Source organism: Chelonia mydas, chromosome 4 (genome assembly GCF_015237465.2).
Source record: "Chelonia mydas isolate rCheMyd1 chromosome 4, rCheMyd1.pri.v2, whole genome shotgun sequence".
Classification (NCBI taxonomy): domain Eukaryota; kingdom Metazoa; phylum Chordata; order Testudines; family Cheloniidae; genus Chelonia; species Chelonia mydas.
In genome coordinates, this window is record NC_057852.1 from 120970751 (window position 1) to 120987418 (window position 16668).

At 48.7% G+C, this 16668-nt stretch overlaps 1 protein-coding gene across 14 annotated transcripts in view; it reads right to left on the bottom strand.

The window, feature by feature from the left end:
- Nucleotides 1–16668, bottom strand: part of RGS12 (regulator of G protein signaling 12) — a 186314-nt gene that overhangs the window by 39959 nt on the left and 129687 nt on the right. For all 14 annotated transcript variants that reach the window (XM_037898156.2, XM_037898160.2, XM_043544726.1 and 11 more), the window contains 2 exons: nucleotides 16452–16595; nucleotides 315–494 (listed from right to left, as the gene is read on the bottom strand). In XM_037898156.2, the coding sequence (XP_037754084.1) occupies nucleotides 315–494; nucleotides 16452–16595 (324 nt within the window). The remainder of the gene's footprint in view (nucleotides 1–314; nucleotides 495–16451; nucleotides 16596–16668) is intronic.

Here is a 16668-nt window from a genome sequence, read left to right on the forward strand (position 1 = left end):
ATCAAAATCAACTTCTGAATTAGCGCATGAAGTGTAATTACCTCATTTCATTAGTTGTAGAACAAAATGCGTTTATTTAGGCAATACATAAGGGAGTTAGTAACTTCTGTTATAACGGATAAAAACCTATCCACAAATAAAACAATTTGTACATTAAGACTTGGCAACTAGATACTTTGTCAGCACTAGTAAATATGAAAACTCATTAGCTTCTATACATTCTTGTTGATCTTCCAACAAATTTGGGGAGTGGGAGGAGAAGTTCAGCTATAGATAAGAACTTAGTTTTCAGAAAAGTAACAATCAAAAGTCACCTTTTTTGGTGTTGAGGTATGGGACCGCTCTGAGCTGATACTGTGTTTAGATGTAGGGCTGCTGGGAACACGCTGTGGATCAGGAATAGGGCGACCTTCTACTTCAGCCAGAATGCATTCTTGGTAAAGCGGGGATTTCAGAAAGCGAGTATAGCTATCAAACTTCATCAGATTAAAAATCTGAAATGTTAAGTGCAGTGGGATAATGGTTATACAAGATTAAATCTCATATGAAGAATGCAGGCCTATTTTTCAAGAATTATGTTCTTAAAACTCAGAGCATTAATGTGAAGACAGATATCAGGCTTGCTTTTGTTGAAGTCAGTGGGAGTTGTGAACTAATTTCAAATGAAATAGAACTGAGTCCTAGTCTCTTAGCATAAGGCTTTATTTTTACATAAGGTCCAAGAATGGTCAAAATGAAAACCAATGTAGATTAAAAAAAAGGTTACTTACCTTTCGTAATTGTTCTTCAAGATGTGTTGCTCATGTCTATTTCATTCTAGGTGTGCATGCATTCCATTCTACACGTGCGGCTGTTGGAGATTTTTGCCTTAGCGGTATCCGTAGCGTCAGCTGTGGCGCCCTCTAAAGTGCTGCGCTCGTGTGTCAGTATATTAGGCACTGCCGGCCTTAAGCCCTTTCAGTTCCTTCTTGCCGGAAACTCCGACACAGGGGCAGGAGGGTGGGTAATGAAATGGACATGAGCAACACATCTTGAAGAACAACAGTTATGAAAGGTAGGTAACTGTTTTTTCTTCTTCGAGTGCTTGCTCATGTCGATTACATTCTAGGTGAGTCACAAGCCGTATCCCTGGAGGTGGGCTCAGAGTTCATGGTTGTGCGGCTTGCAACACTGCTCTACCAAAGCTAACATTGTCTCAGGCTTGCTCGGTAAGAGCATAATGAGACGTAAACATGTGGACAGATGACCAGGTAGTGGCCCAGCAGATATCCTGAATTGACACCTGGGCCAGGAAGGCTGCCGATGAAGCCTGCGTCCTAGTCAAGTGGCCAATCACAGTTGCCGGGAGAGGCACCTTCACCAGATCATAGCAGTAACAGATGCAGGCCGTGATTCAGGATAAAATCCTGTGAGCAGACGCTGTGCAACCTTTCATCCTGTCCACCACTGCAACGAACAACTGTGTTGACTTGCGAAATGGCTTAGTCCCGTCAATGAAGTAAGCGCTCTGATCTCAGAGACCCTATGGGCAGACGTTATTGTGACCAGGAAAGAAACTTTCCAGGAGAGGAGGAGAAGGGAGCAGGAAGCTAGAGGCTCAAAGGGAGGACCCATGAGCCGTGACAGCATGAGGTTCAGGTCCCAGGGTGGGATGGGATCCCCGATGTGCAGGTAGTGACGCTCCAGACCTTTCAAAACCCAGTTTGTCATGTCATGAGCGAAGACCAACCTGCCCTGGAGCAGAGGATGGAAGGCCGAAATAGAGGCCAAGTGGACTTTGATTGATGACAAGGACAACGGTTGGAGCTTGAGATGCAGAAGATAGTTCAGGATCGCCTGCAGAGAAGCCTGCTCAGCCCGGATACTCCGGTCTGAGGTCCAGCACATAAACCTCTTCCACTTGCCCAGGTAAGTCACTCTGGTCAAGGGCTTTCTGCTACCCAACAAGATCTGTTGGACATGGGCTGAACATTCCTCCTCATTCAGCCATGCCGTAGCCATGCTGTCAAGTGCAACGCCGCCAGATTTGGGTGTAGAAGACTGCTGTGGGTCTGGGACAGCAGGTCCGGCCAGAGGAGTAGCTGCAGCAGGGTGGCTACTGAAAGATCCAGCAGCATGCCGGACCAGTGCTGTCAAGGCCACGCGGGGGCTATCACAATAACCTTCACCTTATCCTCTTTGATCTTCACAAGGATTCTCTGGGTCAACAGCACTGGCTGGAAGACATACATCAGGGCCCCCAACCATGGGAGCAGAAAAGCGTCTGACCAGTAGCCCATGTCCATCCCCCGGAACAAACAGAACATGTGACATTTCCTGATCTGATGGGATGCAAATAAGTCCACCTGGGGAGTCCCCTACCTCCAGAAGATCATACTGACTGCCTCCGAATGGAACCACCACTCATGGTGAGACAAGAAGGTCCTACTGAGGTGATCTGCTGACACGTTCCTGGTCCCGGGCAGATGCACGGCTACCAGATGAATAGCATGCTGCACATAGAAGTCCCAAAAGTGGAGAGCTTCTTGGCAAAGGGCTGACCATCTGGCTCCGCCCTGCCTGTTGATGTAATACATCGCAGCGGTATTGTCCGTCAGGACCTGCACTACCTTGTTCCTCAAGTGAGACAAGAAAGCCTGGCAGGCCAGGCAAACCGCTTTGAGCTCTCTGACGTTGATATGGAGGGCCAGATCGTTCCATAGCCAGCAGCCTTGCATGCTGAGATCGCCCAGGTAGGCTCTCCAGCCCAGGTCCAAAGCATCAGAGACCAGGGTCAGCGACAACGATGGGGCCGTGAAGGGAACTCCCTCCAACACCGACCCGGAGTCCAACCACCAATCCAGGCACAACCAGATGTGATCCAGCGCCCTGACTACCCAGTCTAGGTCATGTCTGTTGGGTATATAGATCAACGCCAGCCACATTTACAGAGGCGGAGATGGAGCCAGGCATGACAGACCATGTATGTACATGTGGCGGCCATGTGGCCCAACAACCAAAGGCAGGTGTGAGTAGTGGTGAGTGGGTGGTTCTTCACATGGGAGATCAGGTCCAACATGGCCTGAAAACACGCCTCCGGAAGGAAGGCTCTGGCTCATGTGGAGAACCCCCCCAATGAACTCTATTCATTGGACCAGCCTTAATGTGGATTTTTTCTCGTTTGTCAACAGGCCCAGGTTGTGACAGGTGGAACACACCAGACTGATGCTCCTCTGCACTTGTTCCTGAGACCAGCTCTTGATGAGCCAATCATCAAGATATGGAAAGACCTGGACCCCTCGATGCCTCAGGTAAGTGGCCACTGGCGCCATACATTTTGTGAACACCCTTGGCGCCGATGAGAGGCCAAAGGGCAGCGCCGTGAATTGGAAATGGCGTCCACCCACTATGAAACGGAGGAAACGTCTGTGATCTTGGAATATGGAAATAAGTGTCCTTCAAGTCAAGGGTGGCGTACCAGTCTCCTGGATCCAGCGAGGGGATGATGGAGGCCAGGGAGACCATGTGAAACTTCCACTTCTTGAGGCACTGCAGGTCCAGAATGAGTCTGAGGCCCCCTTTTGCTTTCAGGATTAGGAAGTAGAGGGAGTAGAATCGTTTTCCTTTCATGTCCCGAGGGACCTCTTCTACTGCCCCCAAGTGCAGGAGGTTAGCCCCGAGATACTATCATCAGCATCCAGTGGTCCGAGGTGACCTGAGACCAGGCCGAATGGTAGGGATGAAGATGGTCGAGGAAAGATCAACGTGGATCCGGGGAGCTGACTGGGGTGTCACTCTCGAGCGCACCTTCAAAATGAGTGCTTCTGGCCCCTGGGATGCTTTGCCAGGCCGGGCTGCGGGGATGAGCAGGAGGAGGAAGGGCAGTGACTAAAGCTCGTGTCTCTATCCCTTCTCCTCACAGACTTCTGTCGAGGCTGCCACGGCCTTGGTGGTGGCAGCCGGAATTTCTTCCTTGCTGATTGTGGTATATGCAGACCCAGGGAACGAAGGGTGGCCCGAGTGTACTTTAGGCCATGCAGCTGTGCATCTGTCTGCTCTGCGAAGAGACCATTCCCATCAAATGGGAAATCTTGAATTGAGGCCTGCATTTCTTGGGACAGTCCAGTGGTCTGAAGCCAGGAACCTCGCCTCATGACCACCCCAGCTCCGAGCCAGCTGTGTCCCACACCATTTAAAGGAAGTACTACTGCAGTACGCTCCTCCACCATGGTGCCAAACTCCTGGCCCAAGTCCTGGGGCAGGGACTCCTTGAACTTACGGAGGGAGTCCCATAAGTTAAAATCGTATCTGCCCAAAAAACCCGGTGGTTCACCATCCAGAACTGAAGGCTGGCTATTGTATAAATTTTCCTCCCAAAATGGTCCAGCCTCTTGGCCTCTTTATTTTTGGGGGTTGAACTGCTGTGTCTCTGCTTGTCCTTTTCGTTGGCCACGGAGACGACCAGCTAGCCTGGAGCCATGTACTCGAACCCCTTGGCTGGGATGAAGTACTTTTTCTCAGCCCTCTTGGAGGTGGGAGGAATGGACAATGGGGTTTGTCAGAAGGCCATGGCAATTTTCAAGACCCCGTCATGCACTGGTAGTGCAACACGAGCAGGGGTAGACACCAACAGAACATTGAATAGGGTGTCTACATGCTCAGCCATTTCCCCTACCTCTAGGCCCAAGTTCTCGGCCACCCATCAAAGCAGAGCCAGGTGCTCTTTAAAATCATCCGGCGGGCCCAGCACCGCCTCATCCAGGGATGAGGAAGACTGTACTGCCCGGGAGAGGCCCCAGGGCATCATCACATGTGGAGGAAGGGGGTTTTGGGGCGGACACTCGCTCCTCTACCATGACCTACGAGTGCTGTCAACTGTTGCTCCGAGGCGGTGGCTGATGAATGGTACAAAGAGGGCATCAGCATCACAGGCATGCTCCACGCACTCTAGTAGGGCCACTGCATTGGCCAGTGGTCTTGTTGCCAAGGCAGCATTGCAGAGGTTGACAAACCCTCAGATGCTCAATTGCACTGGTGATGCCTCAGCGAGGGGAAGAGCAGTGAGTGCCCATCCCGAAACCCCCTTCCTTCATGGGGGATGATGCCGGCGGTACAGTCATCCTCATCCCTGGACAATGCGGTGCCTGAATCTGTCGGCTAACCGTCGCCACTGGAGACCGGTACTTCAAATAGGAGGACCAGGGGGACCAGTACCACAATGGAGATCGTTCCCACAGTGTGGGGGATGGGGTTCTGCACCGAGAAGACTACCGGCACGAAGATGAACAGTGCCAGCAATATGGTAACCAGCACCTCCCCCTAGGCGACCCACATTGAGAGGGTGGAGACCGTGATTGCGGTGCTGGTGATTTGGGGTGAGCCGCAGAGGACCTGGGCTGCGAAGCCAGAGATCCGTGGCATGGAGTTGGAGAGTACTGCCTTGGCTCTGAGGATCGGTGGCACTCAACTGCCCTCTGGGTGGTCCTGATGACTAGCTTGCTCTCATAGGGAGCCTTTGCCACTTCCTGTGGCACATGAGGTGCCGCAGAGCTGGTAGAGGCCTCTGCTCTCTAGGCACAGGGAAAGCCTGGGAAGGCGTCAGTCCCGCCACAAGTCTGGGTCTCCTACTGCTCCCAGGAGTCAGTGGTGGATCCCTTGTGGCGGCAGGGGCCCCGACTGGGGAGACACGTCCATGTGGCTTTGATGTGGGTGGGCAGCCTGAACTGGGCCCTTTGCCCTATACCCAATGGCCTTTCTTGCCGGGTGCCAGGGAGCCCTGCTTCTTGGCCTTCTTTTTGGGCACCGGTGACAGAGAGTGGTGCCGGGTGGAGCTCAGTGTCGGGGGTGTGTTACGCACCCAGGCCAAGGTACTAGGGGTAGAGTCCGGCCAGGAAGGTTCGGAAGCTGGGTGGCAAGCAGCCTCCATGAGGAGGGTCCTCAGATGGATGTCGCACTTTTTCTGGGTCCTGGGTCAAAAGTTTTTGCAAATGCAACACTCGTCCTTCACATGTGACTCCCCCAGGTACTTCAGGCAGCTGCTGTGGGGTCACTAACAGGCAAAGGCCTGTTGCAATCCACGCAGGGCTTAAACCCCAGAGACCGGGGCATGCCCCGCCTGGGGCAAAGTCCCCATTGGGACTCTAACTTTTAACTACACTTAACAACTACATTACACTAACTATTATGAACAAACTATTTACAAGGCCCTAAGGCTCACAGTCAGACGAGACAAAAAACGCTAGCCCTTGCTAGGCAAGGAAAAGGCGCTTTGACTAACCACCACAGGCAGTAAGAAAGAATTGAGAGGGCATAGGGCTGACATCACCTAATATACTGACACCTGAGCGCGGCACTCAAGAGGGTCCTATAGCTGACCCTAGAGATACCACAAAAAATCTCCGATGACCGCACATGTGGGTGTGTGCACACTTAGAATGGAATCAACATGAGCAAGCACTCGAAGAAGAATCAATGTTTTTTAACATATACAAAACTAATTTAATTAAATCAGATTTTTTAAGTAAATTAAAAACATGTTTCTTTTTAAAATTCTATTTTAAAATTAAATTTGAAATTATGAGAACCTATAAAGCCTAAACTTACTCTAATATATTAAAATCATTTACATCATTTTAGAAAAATTAAGCAGTATATATTTACTGCCAAAGTTCTAAAGAAAGTTGAACCACTTGAATTGATGCACGGCAGCTGGAAAACTTTTACCCTACCAGCATCCGTCAGGTCAGCCTGGGTGCCTCCTGGAGTTGCGCCTTCATGGCGCTCAATATAGAGCTCTGCCGACTCACTACCCCCTCAGTTCCTTCTTGCGGGCTATTCCGACAGAGGGATAGGAGAGTGGGTATTGGAATGGACATGAAGAACGCATCTCAAAGAACAGTTATGAGGAGAATAACCGTTTTTTCTTCTTCGACTGGTTGTTCATGTCAATTCCAATCAGATGACTCACAAGCCCAAGCTCAGGAGAGGGGGTCGGAGTCATCCATTGATAGGAGCACCACTCTTCCAAAGGCAGCATCGTCTCTGGCCTGCTGAGTGATTGCGTAGTGCGTGGTGAAAGTGTGTATGGAGAACCACACCGCTGCTCTGCAGATTTCCTGGGTGGGAACCTGTGCCAGGAACACCGTTAAAGAGGCCTGAGTCCTGGTGGAGTGCGCGGTGATAAGGGGAGCAGGCACACCTGCCAGGTTGTAGCGCTCACGGATGCAAGATGTGATCCATGACAAAATCCATTGAGAAGAGTCAGGAAGACCTTTCATTCTGTCTGCCACTACCACAAATAACTGGATGGACTTTTGGAATGGCTTCATTCTCTCAATGTAGAAGGCTAGTGCTCTGTGGACATCCAATGAGCGAAGCCTCTGCTCCCTGACACTTGAGTGTGGCATAGGATAGAACACTGGGAGGAAGATGTCCTGGCTAATGTGAAAATGGGAGGCAACCTTTGGGAGGAAAGCCGGGTGAGGCCTGAGCTGATCCTGGTCCTTACAGAACACAGTGTAAGGAGGTTCTGATGTTAGGGCCTTGAGTTCAGACACCCTCCTGGCTGAGGTTATCACTACCAGAAACACCACCTTGTATGAGAGTTAGAGTAGGGAGCATGTTGCCAAAAGTTCAAAGGGCAGACCCATGAGTCTGGAAAGGACTAGATTGAAGTCCGAAACCGGTACAGGCTGTCGGACATGCGGGTATAGCCTGTCGAGACCTTTAAGGAAACAGCTGACCATAGGATTAGCAAAGCCCAAGCGGACCTCTGCGCCTGGGTGGAAGGCAGAGATGGTGGCCAAGTGAACCCTTATTGACGACATGGACAGCCCCTGCTGCTTGAGATGGAGAGGACAGTCCAGTATAAGTGGTACAGAGGCGAGCAGTGGGAACCAACGGTGCTGCATTGACCAGACTGAAAATCTCTTCCACTTGGCAAGGTACGTGACCCTCGTGGAAGGTTTCCTACTGCCAAGGAGGACTTGTCTAACCGGGTCCGAGCAGGAGAGCTCCATTGGGTTCAGCCATGGAGCTTCCACACCATGAGGTGTAGCGACTTGAGGTTCGGGTGCTGGAGACGGCCGTGATCCTGCATTAGTAAGTCCAGGAAGAACAGCAAGGTGACTGGGGCTTCCATGGACATTTCCAGGAGTAATGTGTACAAGTGCTGACGGGGCCAGGCTGGAGCTATCAATATGACCGAGGCTTGCTCCCTCCGTACCTTGAGGAGCACCTTGTGGATGAGAGGGATAGGTGGAAATGCATATAGGAGATGGCTTCCCCATGGGAGGAGGGAGGAACACGTCTGCGATGGAGCCCAGGCTGTGACTCAGGAAGGAGCAAAACTGCGGGCACTTCCTGTTGCGTCGCGTGGCGACCAGATCTATCTGGGGAAAACCACCCTGATGGAAGATGGAGTTCACAACATCCAGGCGAAGGGACCACTCTTGGCTGTGGAATGATCTGCTGAGATAGTCCACCAACTCATTCTGTACTTCAGGGAGGTATGATGCTTGCAGATGTATTGAATGCTCTACACAGAAGTCCCACAGCATGAGGGGAGAGGAACATGCATCCCCGTTTGTTGATATAAAACATTGCCATGGTGTCGTCTGTCATAACTTATACACATCTCCCTGTCAAGTGGGCTCAGAAAGTCTGGCATGCCAGGTGCACGGCTCTCAGCATTCTGACATAGATATGGAGAGCGAGTTCTGCCTGAGATCACAGGCCTTCTGTCCTGAGTTCTCCCAAATGTGCTCCTCAGCCCAAGGCTGACACATCCATCACTAGCGAGAGAGACGGCTGAGGGCTGTTGAAGGGGACCACTGCACATACTACCTGTGGGTCAAGCCACCACAGGAGGGACCTGAGTATTGGGCGAGGCAGGGTTACGATCTTGTCCAAGCTGTCCCGGACTGGCCAACACACTAAAACTAGCCACGACTGAGAAGGTCAAAGTCTGAGTCTGGCATGCTGTACTATTTAGGTACAAGTCACCATGTGTCCCTGGTGTTTCAGGCAATTCCTTGCTGTGGTGGTGGGGAATTGCCTGAGACCTTGCCGAGGGACCGAAACCTTGCTTCTGGGAGGTATGCCCTGGCCTGTGTCGAATCCAGTACAGCCCCTATAAACTCTATCCTCTGAACCGGGGACAGCATTGATTTCCCTTCATTCAGAAGGAGGCCCAGTTCATCGAACATCATTCTTATGAAGTTGACTTGTGCCTCCACTTGAGACCTGGAGCAGCCCTTGATGAGCCAGTCGTCAAGGTGCAGGAACGCAGCCACGACTACCATGTACTTAGTGAGCACTTGAGGTGCTGCTGATAGGCCGAATAGGAGGACTGTGAACTGGTAGTGGGTGGTGTTCACCACAAACCTAAGGGACAGAATTATTGCTATGTGAAAGTACACATCTTCAAGTCGAGGGCGGCATACCAGTCTCCTGGATCCAATGAAGGGATGATGGAGGCCAAAGAAACCATGCAGAACTTGAGCATCTTCATGAACTTGTTGAGTTCTCAGAGATCTAGGATGGGCCTGAGCCCACCCTTGGCATTCGGTAGTAGGAAGTATCGGGAATAGAAACCCTTGCCCTTCTGTTCCTGAGGAACCTCTTCCATTGCCCCTAACGAAAGGAGTGAGTGCACCTCCTGTATAAGGAGTTGCTCATGAGAGGGGTCCCTGAAGAAGGACGGGGAAGGGTGGTGCAAGGGTGGGAGGGCACAGAATTGGATGGAATATCTGCTCTCTACCGTGCGGAGTACCCAGCAGTCTGAACTGATACAGGGCCATGCACGGGAGAAAGGGGATAGTCGGGACGAAAAGGTAAGGCGGGGTAGATCCAGTTTTTGTCCTGGGGCGCTGTCCTCGATCGCACCCTCAAATGGCCGTTCTGGAGCTGGAAGGTGGTTTGGGCTGGCCAGAGCTCTGCCCCGAGGACAAGTGCAGCCTTTTTTGCCGCTCCTATGCCTCCTCTGAGGAGCGTCCAGCTGGTTCTGCAGTTGGTAGAACTGCGAGGGAGGCTGCGGCCGGAAGTGCCTGCGCTGAGTTGCGGGAGTTTGGAGGCCCAAGGACTTGAGGGTGGCCCTGGAGTCCTTTAAACTGTGGAGTCTTATCTGTTTTCTTGGAAAAGAGGGCCGAACCCTCAAAGGGGAGGTCCTCAATGGTCTGTTGGACCTCGTAGGGAAGACCCGAGACCTGCAACCAGGAACTCCTCCTCATTGCCACCCCTGTGGCCATTGCGCAGGAGGCAGCATCTGCCCCATCCAACACTGCCTGTAGGGAAGCTCGTGCAATTAGTTTCCCTTCTTCCACCAGAGCAGAGAATTCCACACTGGAGTTGTGCAGCAGCAGCTCTGCAAATTTGGCCATCATGGTGTTATACAAGTATCTGCTCACGATGGCCTGCTGGTTCAATATGAAAAGCTGCAACCCCCCGGTGAAGTAGACTTTCCTCCCAAACAGATCTAGTTTTTTTAGCAGCCCTATTTTTAAGGGAGGGCCCCTGGTAGTCCTGGTGCTCATGCTGATTAGCTGCATCAACCACCAGGTAATCGGGGGGTGGGTGGGTATGTAAGTGTTCATATCCTCTTGAGGAAACAAAGTACTGCCTTTCATTTCTCTTGGGGAAAAGGAGGCTAGGGTCTGCCACAAGGTCTTTGTGGTCTCAGTGGTGGTCTTAATTAACGGCAAGGCAATATGGGCGGGGCTGAAGAGGGCGAGGATATCTACCATGGGGTCAGCATCCTCTCCTCCTCTGCCTGGATCCCCAGGTTCCAGGCCTCCTGTCACAGCAGCTGCTGTAGGACCCTGTTGTCTTCCAAGGCTGGAGCCGTCAATGTCACTGCCACAGTCTCATCTGGAGAGGATGAGGAGGAAAGCACTGGCAACGGGCCCTGCTCACTCCCCTCAGTGACCAGGGGGTCACGTGGCACCCAGTATTGCTGCAATGCCATGTCAGCAGCATGCGGTGCCGGGGTCGCTGAGATCATCGGTGCCAATGTAGTCGGTGCCGAGGTCACTGATGCTAGCGGTGTCGGCACCGCAGGCAAAGGGAGGGGCGTCGGTGCTGCCGATGCCTGTGGTGGGACGAAGGAAGCCAACATTACCGATGCGGATCTGGACGTCGACCCCTGGTTCTGTCCTTGGCCTTGATGATATGCCCAGGACATCCAGAGGGGCCACCGAGGTGGGGGTTGCCACTGAGGTGGCCACAGTGCCAGATAGGGCTGGAGGTCACGCCGGGACCTTCTGTTCCTGGTCCTATCGGAGCGGTAGGATTCTGCCTCCGACTCCGAGGTCTCCGAGAAGGAGGACCACAGAGGAGCAATGCTCCACGGTGCCGGTGAGTGGTGCCGGGAACGGGGGGGACCTGTGTGGCTCCCCCACGTGGGTGGACCATGCCTGGGAAAGGTGTGCTGGAGATGGAGATTGGTGTGCCGGAGATGGAGATTGGTGTGCCATCATTGCTGGCTTACTCCTTGATGGGATCGGGCGGTCACCGGCGACTTGTCCCTCCTCTGTTGGGAGGACGGCGCCGTGAGGCGCATAAGGTCCTGAGTTGCCTTGAATGCCTCTGACATAGAGGGGAGCTGGAGCTCTCCACCATGTCAGTTCAGAGAGCAGCGAGGGTTCAGACTCAACTGGACCCCTGGGAGGCAGAGGGGCTGAGGTGACGTGGCCCGGTTTGAGTCTTCCTGCCACAGGCTCCTTGGGTTTGGAAGGGGAGAGCAAGCCCTCTCTGGCCTTTTCTTTTTCTGGGGCACCAGGCACTGAGACCGGTGCCTCACAGAAGTTTGTCTATGGGCAGAGCCGTGGCGGTGCTGCGACTCCTCGTGGCCCTTTCACAGCAAAGGCTTACGCATCGTCAGTGCTGGGTGTGGGTTCTGCTGACCCCGGGTCAGATTGTGTCCAGAGTGCAGCCTCCATGAGAAGGATCTTGAGCCTTTGCTCCCGGTCTTTTAAGGTCCTAGGGCAAAATCCTTTGCAAATTCTGCACCTCTCCTTCTGGTGGCTCTCCCTGAGACACCGCAGACAGGAAGAGTGTGGGTTGCTCTTAAGCATAAATTTTCCACAGTCCTCGCAAAGTTTGAACCCTGGGGACCGAGGCATACCCCGGTGCTGGGGGAGTGTTGGTGTGTGTGCGTGGGGGGGGGGAGGGGGGCGCTAGACCCCCAAAAGGAAATTTATGTCCTAACTACTAATACTAAATTAACACTAGTAAACTACTGAGAACTAACTATTAACACTAAGAGCGCACACTGCCCAAATGCATTTGCAAAGCATTTGTTCCAGCTAGCCATCACCGGCGGTAAGAAGGAACTGAGGGGGTGGCCAGTCGGCAGGGCTCTATATTGAATGCCATGAAGGTGCGACTCCAGAGGGAGCCCAGGCCGACCCAACAGATGCTGCTAAGGGAAAAGTTTTCTGGATGCCGTACACACACGCACACACACCTGATTGGAATTGACATGAACAACCACTTGAAGAAGAAGGGGAAATTGCTATCCATGCCCTTCTAAATCCTGCATTATATTCTGTAACAACTTTCCTTTAATCTCCAAGCAGGCATACAAGCAGCCTTGTCACAGTAATAACAGAGACAGAGAGAGAGAGAGCGCGCGCGCGCAAAACATGCCAACCCCTTCACTTTATGCACAGTCATTGTAGTCTTAATGCAGTGCTTTAAGTTTAACTTACTTTATCATCAGTTGATTACCATTTGCCCTGTATTATTATTTCCCTAACATATGCTCCATCCCCAGCTTGCCTGAATTTAACATTACTCTCATTATACCCAACAGTATGCTTTAGAAGCTGTTCCTCCAGAAAGCCTATAACTAGGCTAATCAGATACTGGAGCAAAGTGAATTCTCATTATTAACCCCATCAATACAAGAATGCAGAGTCTCTATTGTACATCGCCTAGAGAAAATGGTACTCAAACTGCTGCAGTCATTAATGAGTTTTAATCCTGAGGATGAGAAGTAAAACAGTAGAGCAGATTATGTTCCCCATGTGTCAGGAATGTAGTATCACCTAAGAAATTACTTGCATGTCCAGATATAGCACTTTCAAGGTCTTTAAGTATCTTCCAGAGGTATATTTCAGAAAAAGGAAATGTAAATCTTTGGTTGAATTGTAGCATATTTTGTTCATATGTGCAGGAAATGTAAATCTTTGGTTGAATTGTAGCATATTTTGTTCATATGTGCAAAGAACTATTGATGTTATCACTTCTATGTACAAAGGAATAAGAGAAATATAGCTTTTTTATTTTATTTTTTTTAGCAACTTAAGTAGACCCCTCTGCTCCTTGTAGGACTGCTTCTGTTTCCTGCAGAGAAGCTCTTGCTACGTGCACTGGCAGAGAGGTTTAACAGTGTGACGTTATATGATTAAAACATGGCCAGGTAGATCATTGTTGCTACCACTGTTATATAATTGCAATAAATCTTATACAAAATGTGTCAAGTAAGCTGTTAATAGAAAAGTTATGATTTGCTGAATATGATTATGCTATTTGTATGCATGTATCATTTGTATCTGAAGTTATGAATATTAACTATGTACCTGTATTGCAAATGTTTGCTTCTGTGGTAAGACCAACAATATATTTAGCCAGCACATTGTGAAGGAACTATTAAAGTTGAATGGCCCATCAACGAAGACTTAACTCACAATGGACTATGGAAGACACCTATTTACACTTAATGGACTTTCCTGAGGACGTTCTAACTAGAGTATGGGTAATGGCCTCTGCTATGATTAAGTAAAGTATGCATGGACATGTGACTTGTCCATGTGACTCCAAACCTCATCTTGTTACCTGTAATTTTCGCCAAACTAGAACAATGGGTTTTCCCTTCACTTGGCAGAAGCTATAAAAGGCCCTGGAAACATCTCCATTTTGCCTTTTTCCTGCTCAAACCTCTGGACTATGGACTTATAGTAATGGGAGCATTCTAACCAAAGGACTTCCAAGGATTTGGAAGCAATCAGAGACTTAACAAGCCAGCAGTTTATTCCATCACTGCTAAAAGCCTGATCCAAGAACTTTGCAATTATTGTATGTATTTGACTCTTTTAGCCAATTTTAACTCTCACCTTTCTTTCTTTCTTTCTTTCTTTCTTATAAATAAACCTTTAGATATTAGATACTAAAGGATTGGCAACAGTGTGATTATTGTGTAATATCTGAGTTATATATTGACCTGGGTATGTGGTTGGTCCTTTGGGATCAGAAGAACCCTTTTGTTTGATGAAATTGGTTTTAAATAACCACTCATCATTAAGTCTAGTGTCTGGGTGTTGAATCTAGGACTGGAATACCTAAGGAGGCTGCATTTCTGACTTCTTGTTAGCCAGTGTTGTGAGACAGAAGTTTACTTTTGTTGCTTGATTGGTATATCTCATGGAAGAATAACCACCGGTTTTGGGGTATGTCTGCCCTTTTTCCCAGTAGCTTGTCCTGAATTTGGTATTCTCAGTTGTGACCCACGGAGACACGGTGACAATCAGTAATCCAGGAAGGGAGATTCTGGCAGTCAGAAACAAAATCCTTTTGGAAAAAAATATGCAAAATGCTAAGATGACAAATTCTATAACCCCAGAGGAAGCAGAATGCAGAATAATTATTTATATTCTTAGAAGCGGCTATAGGCTATCAATATCCTTTTAATTCAGGTCATTTTTATGCTAGAAATATGTGTACTACAGTTTATCTTCAAACGGGCTACGTTGTCTTTGGACCCTGAAATGTCTGTTCTTATGCTACTAAAACATAAAAACAGACACCTAACTAGATATTTTAAGGCTATCTTTATCCCAGTTAGGAAAGGTTGCTTCAACAAATATCTTCTCCTGTTCTGGATTCTGTTCTGGAGCAACAGGAATCATAGGATCATTTGGATTAGAAAAGAGTATGTCATATAATCAGTCCTCTGCAATGTGAAGAATATACACTGCAAGGGAATGGACTACAGTATTACCCAGTAAAGCAGTGTTTCTGAACTTGGAGGTCATGGGATAGGTCTTGGGGGGGTGGGGGGGGTGGGGAAGGGTGTTTCATAAGCAGGGCCAGCATTAGGGGGCTAGAAGCAGGGAAATTGCAAGGGGCCCTATGTCACAGGGGACCCCAGGAAGCTAATATATATGTTTCAGCCCCGAGCCGTGCAGGATGGCTGAAGCCCCGCGCCGTGCAGGGTGGCTGAAGCCCAAAGCCCGCAGCCTAAGGTAGGGGGTCACAAGATTTTTTAGCAGGGAGATCACACTTTATTTATTTATTCCAAACAGGATTGCCAGCACAAAAAGGTTGAGGAAACACTGCACTACAAGGTCTCCTTCATTTGTGTTCAACTCCAGTATATGAGTCATGAAAAAAATCAAAATAATAAATAATAAACCACAACAATAAATGTTTACTACTTCAAACCTGGATGGCCCAGCTTAAGTATGGAATAAAAAGCCTTTGCAGAAAATAGTTTCCATTTAAGACAGGATAATCTATTACTACACCAAAGGTATATTCACAGAAGAATATACAAGAAGTTACAGCAGAAATTGCATTTTAAAAGGTCTCAATTCCATATCTGACAGGTTGCTAGTAATTTACAATGTGGTTGTGCCCAACATGTGCTAGGCAGTTTCCAGTTAGAGGAAGATACAGTACCTGCCAATCTACATTCCCTGAAAGAATACAAAGTAAGGCTTTGTCTGAGCTAGGACTAAGATGCTAACGGAAACACCATTAGCTTAATTTTAACTGGTCAAGTTATAGCCTAGGTTCCTGAGAATTCCTCTTTTAAAATTGTTTCTAGGGCCTACCCACTGTTGTATGGTATGTAGTAGCACAAATGCAACACATCAAAAGAGTAAGAAAATTAGACCAACAGACTGTAGAAGGTATTCCCAATTGTTCAGTAACTGTTTTGTTCTGAATGCAAAAGGTTATACTATTTAAATTGCATCAACCTTTAGAGTTTTTTCAGAGATAAAGCTTTAAAACGCCCCTTATTTGACCATTTCATCAAAGTAAAAGCAAAAGTCCCTAAAGACAAACACTTTCATGAACCATTTGGGTTGAAAATGGCAGAAATGTATCTAAGTAGCATTATTTATACTATCCCTTATTGCTAAAGTAACATTTCAATTGAATTAAGATTTTTAGATTGTTTGATGTGTTAACAGTTAGTAGTCTCATACAACAAACATGCGTGCGTGCACACACACACACCCTTATGCAAATTCCCCCATGCAAACTCCTGTGTGGGAATTCCAAGGTACAATTACTAGATTACATAACCTGTTTTTATATTTGCTATCATCTATTTTCTTCCTACATGTGACAAAAAATGCAGCAAGTGAAAATGTTTGTTTAAAAATACATAAACAAATATATAACACATTAAAGGAAAAAGTAAATTACATATGTTAATAAAGAGCAGTTAAATATTTAGTAGCTACCTGAAGCTGCTGTTCTTTGAACATATCTGGACGTGGAGCACTGAGAATATCATCCGCCAACTGTGCCTGGCTATCAATATTAACTGGGGTTGTAGCTTTGCTACACAAAAACCTGCTGAAGATCTCCCGAGCTCTGTAAGAAAGCTACAAAACAGAATTCTTATCAGCATTAATTTATTTTTACAAAACAAGACATAAAAACATAATAATGACCATA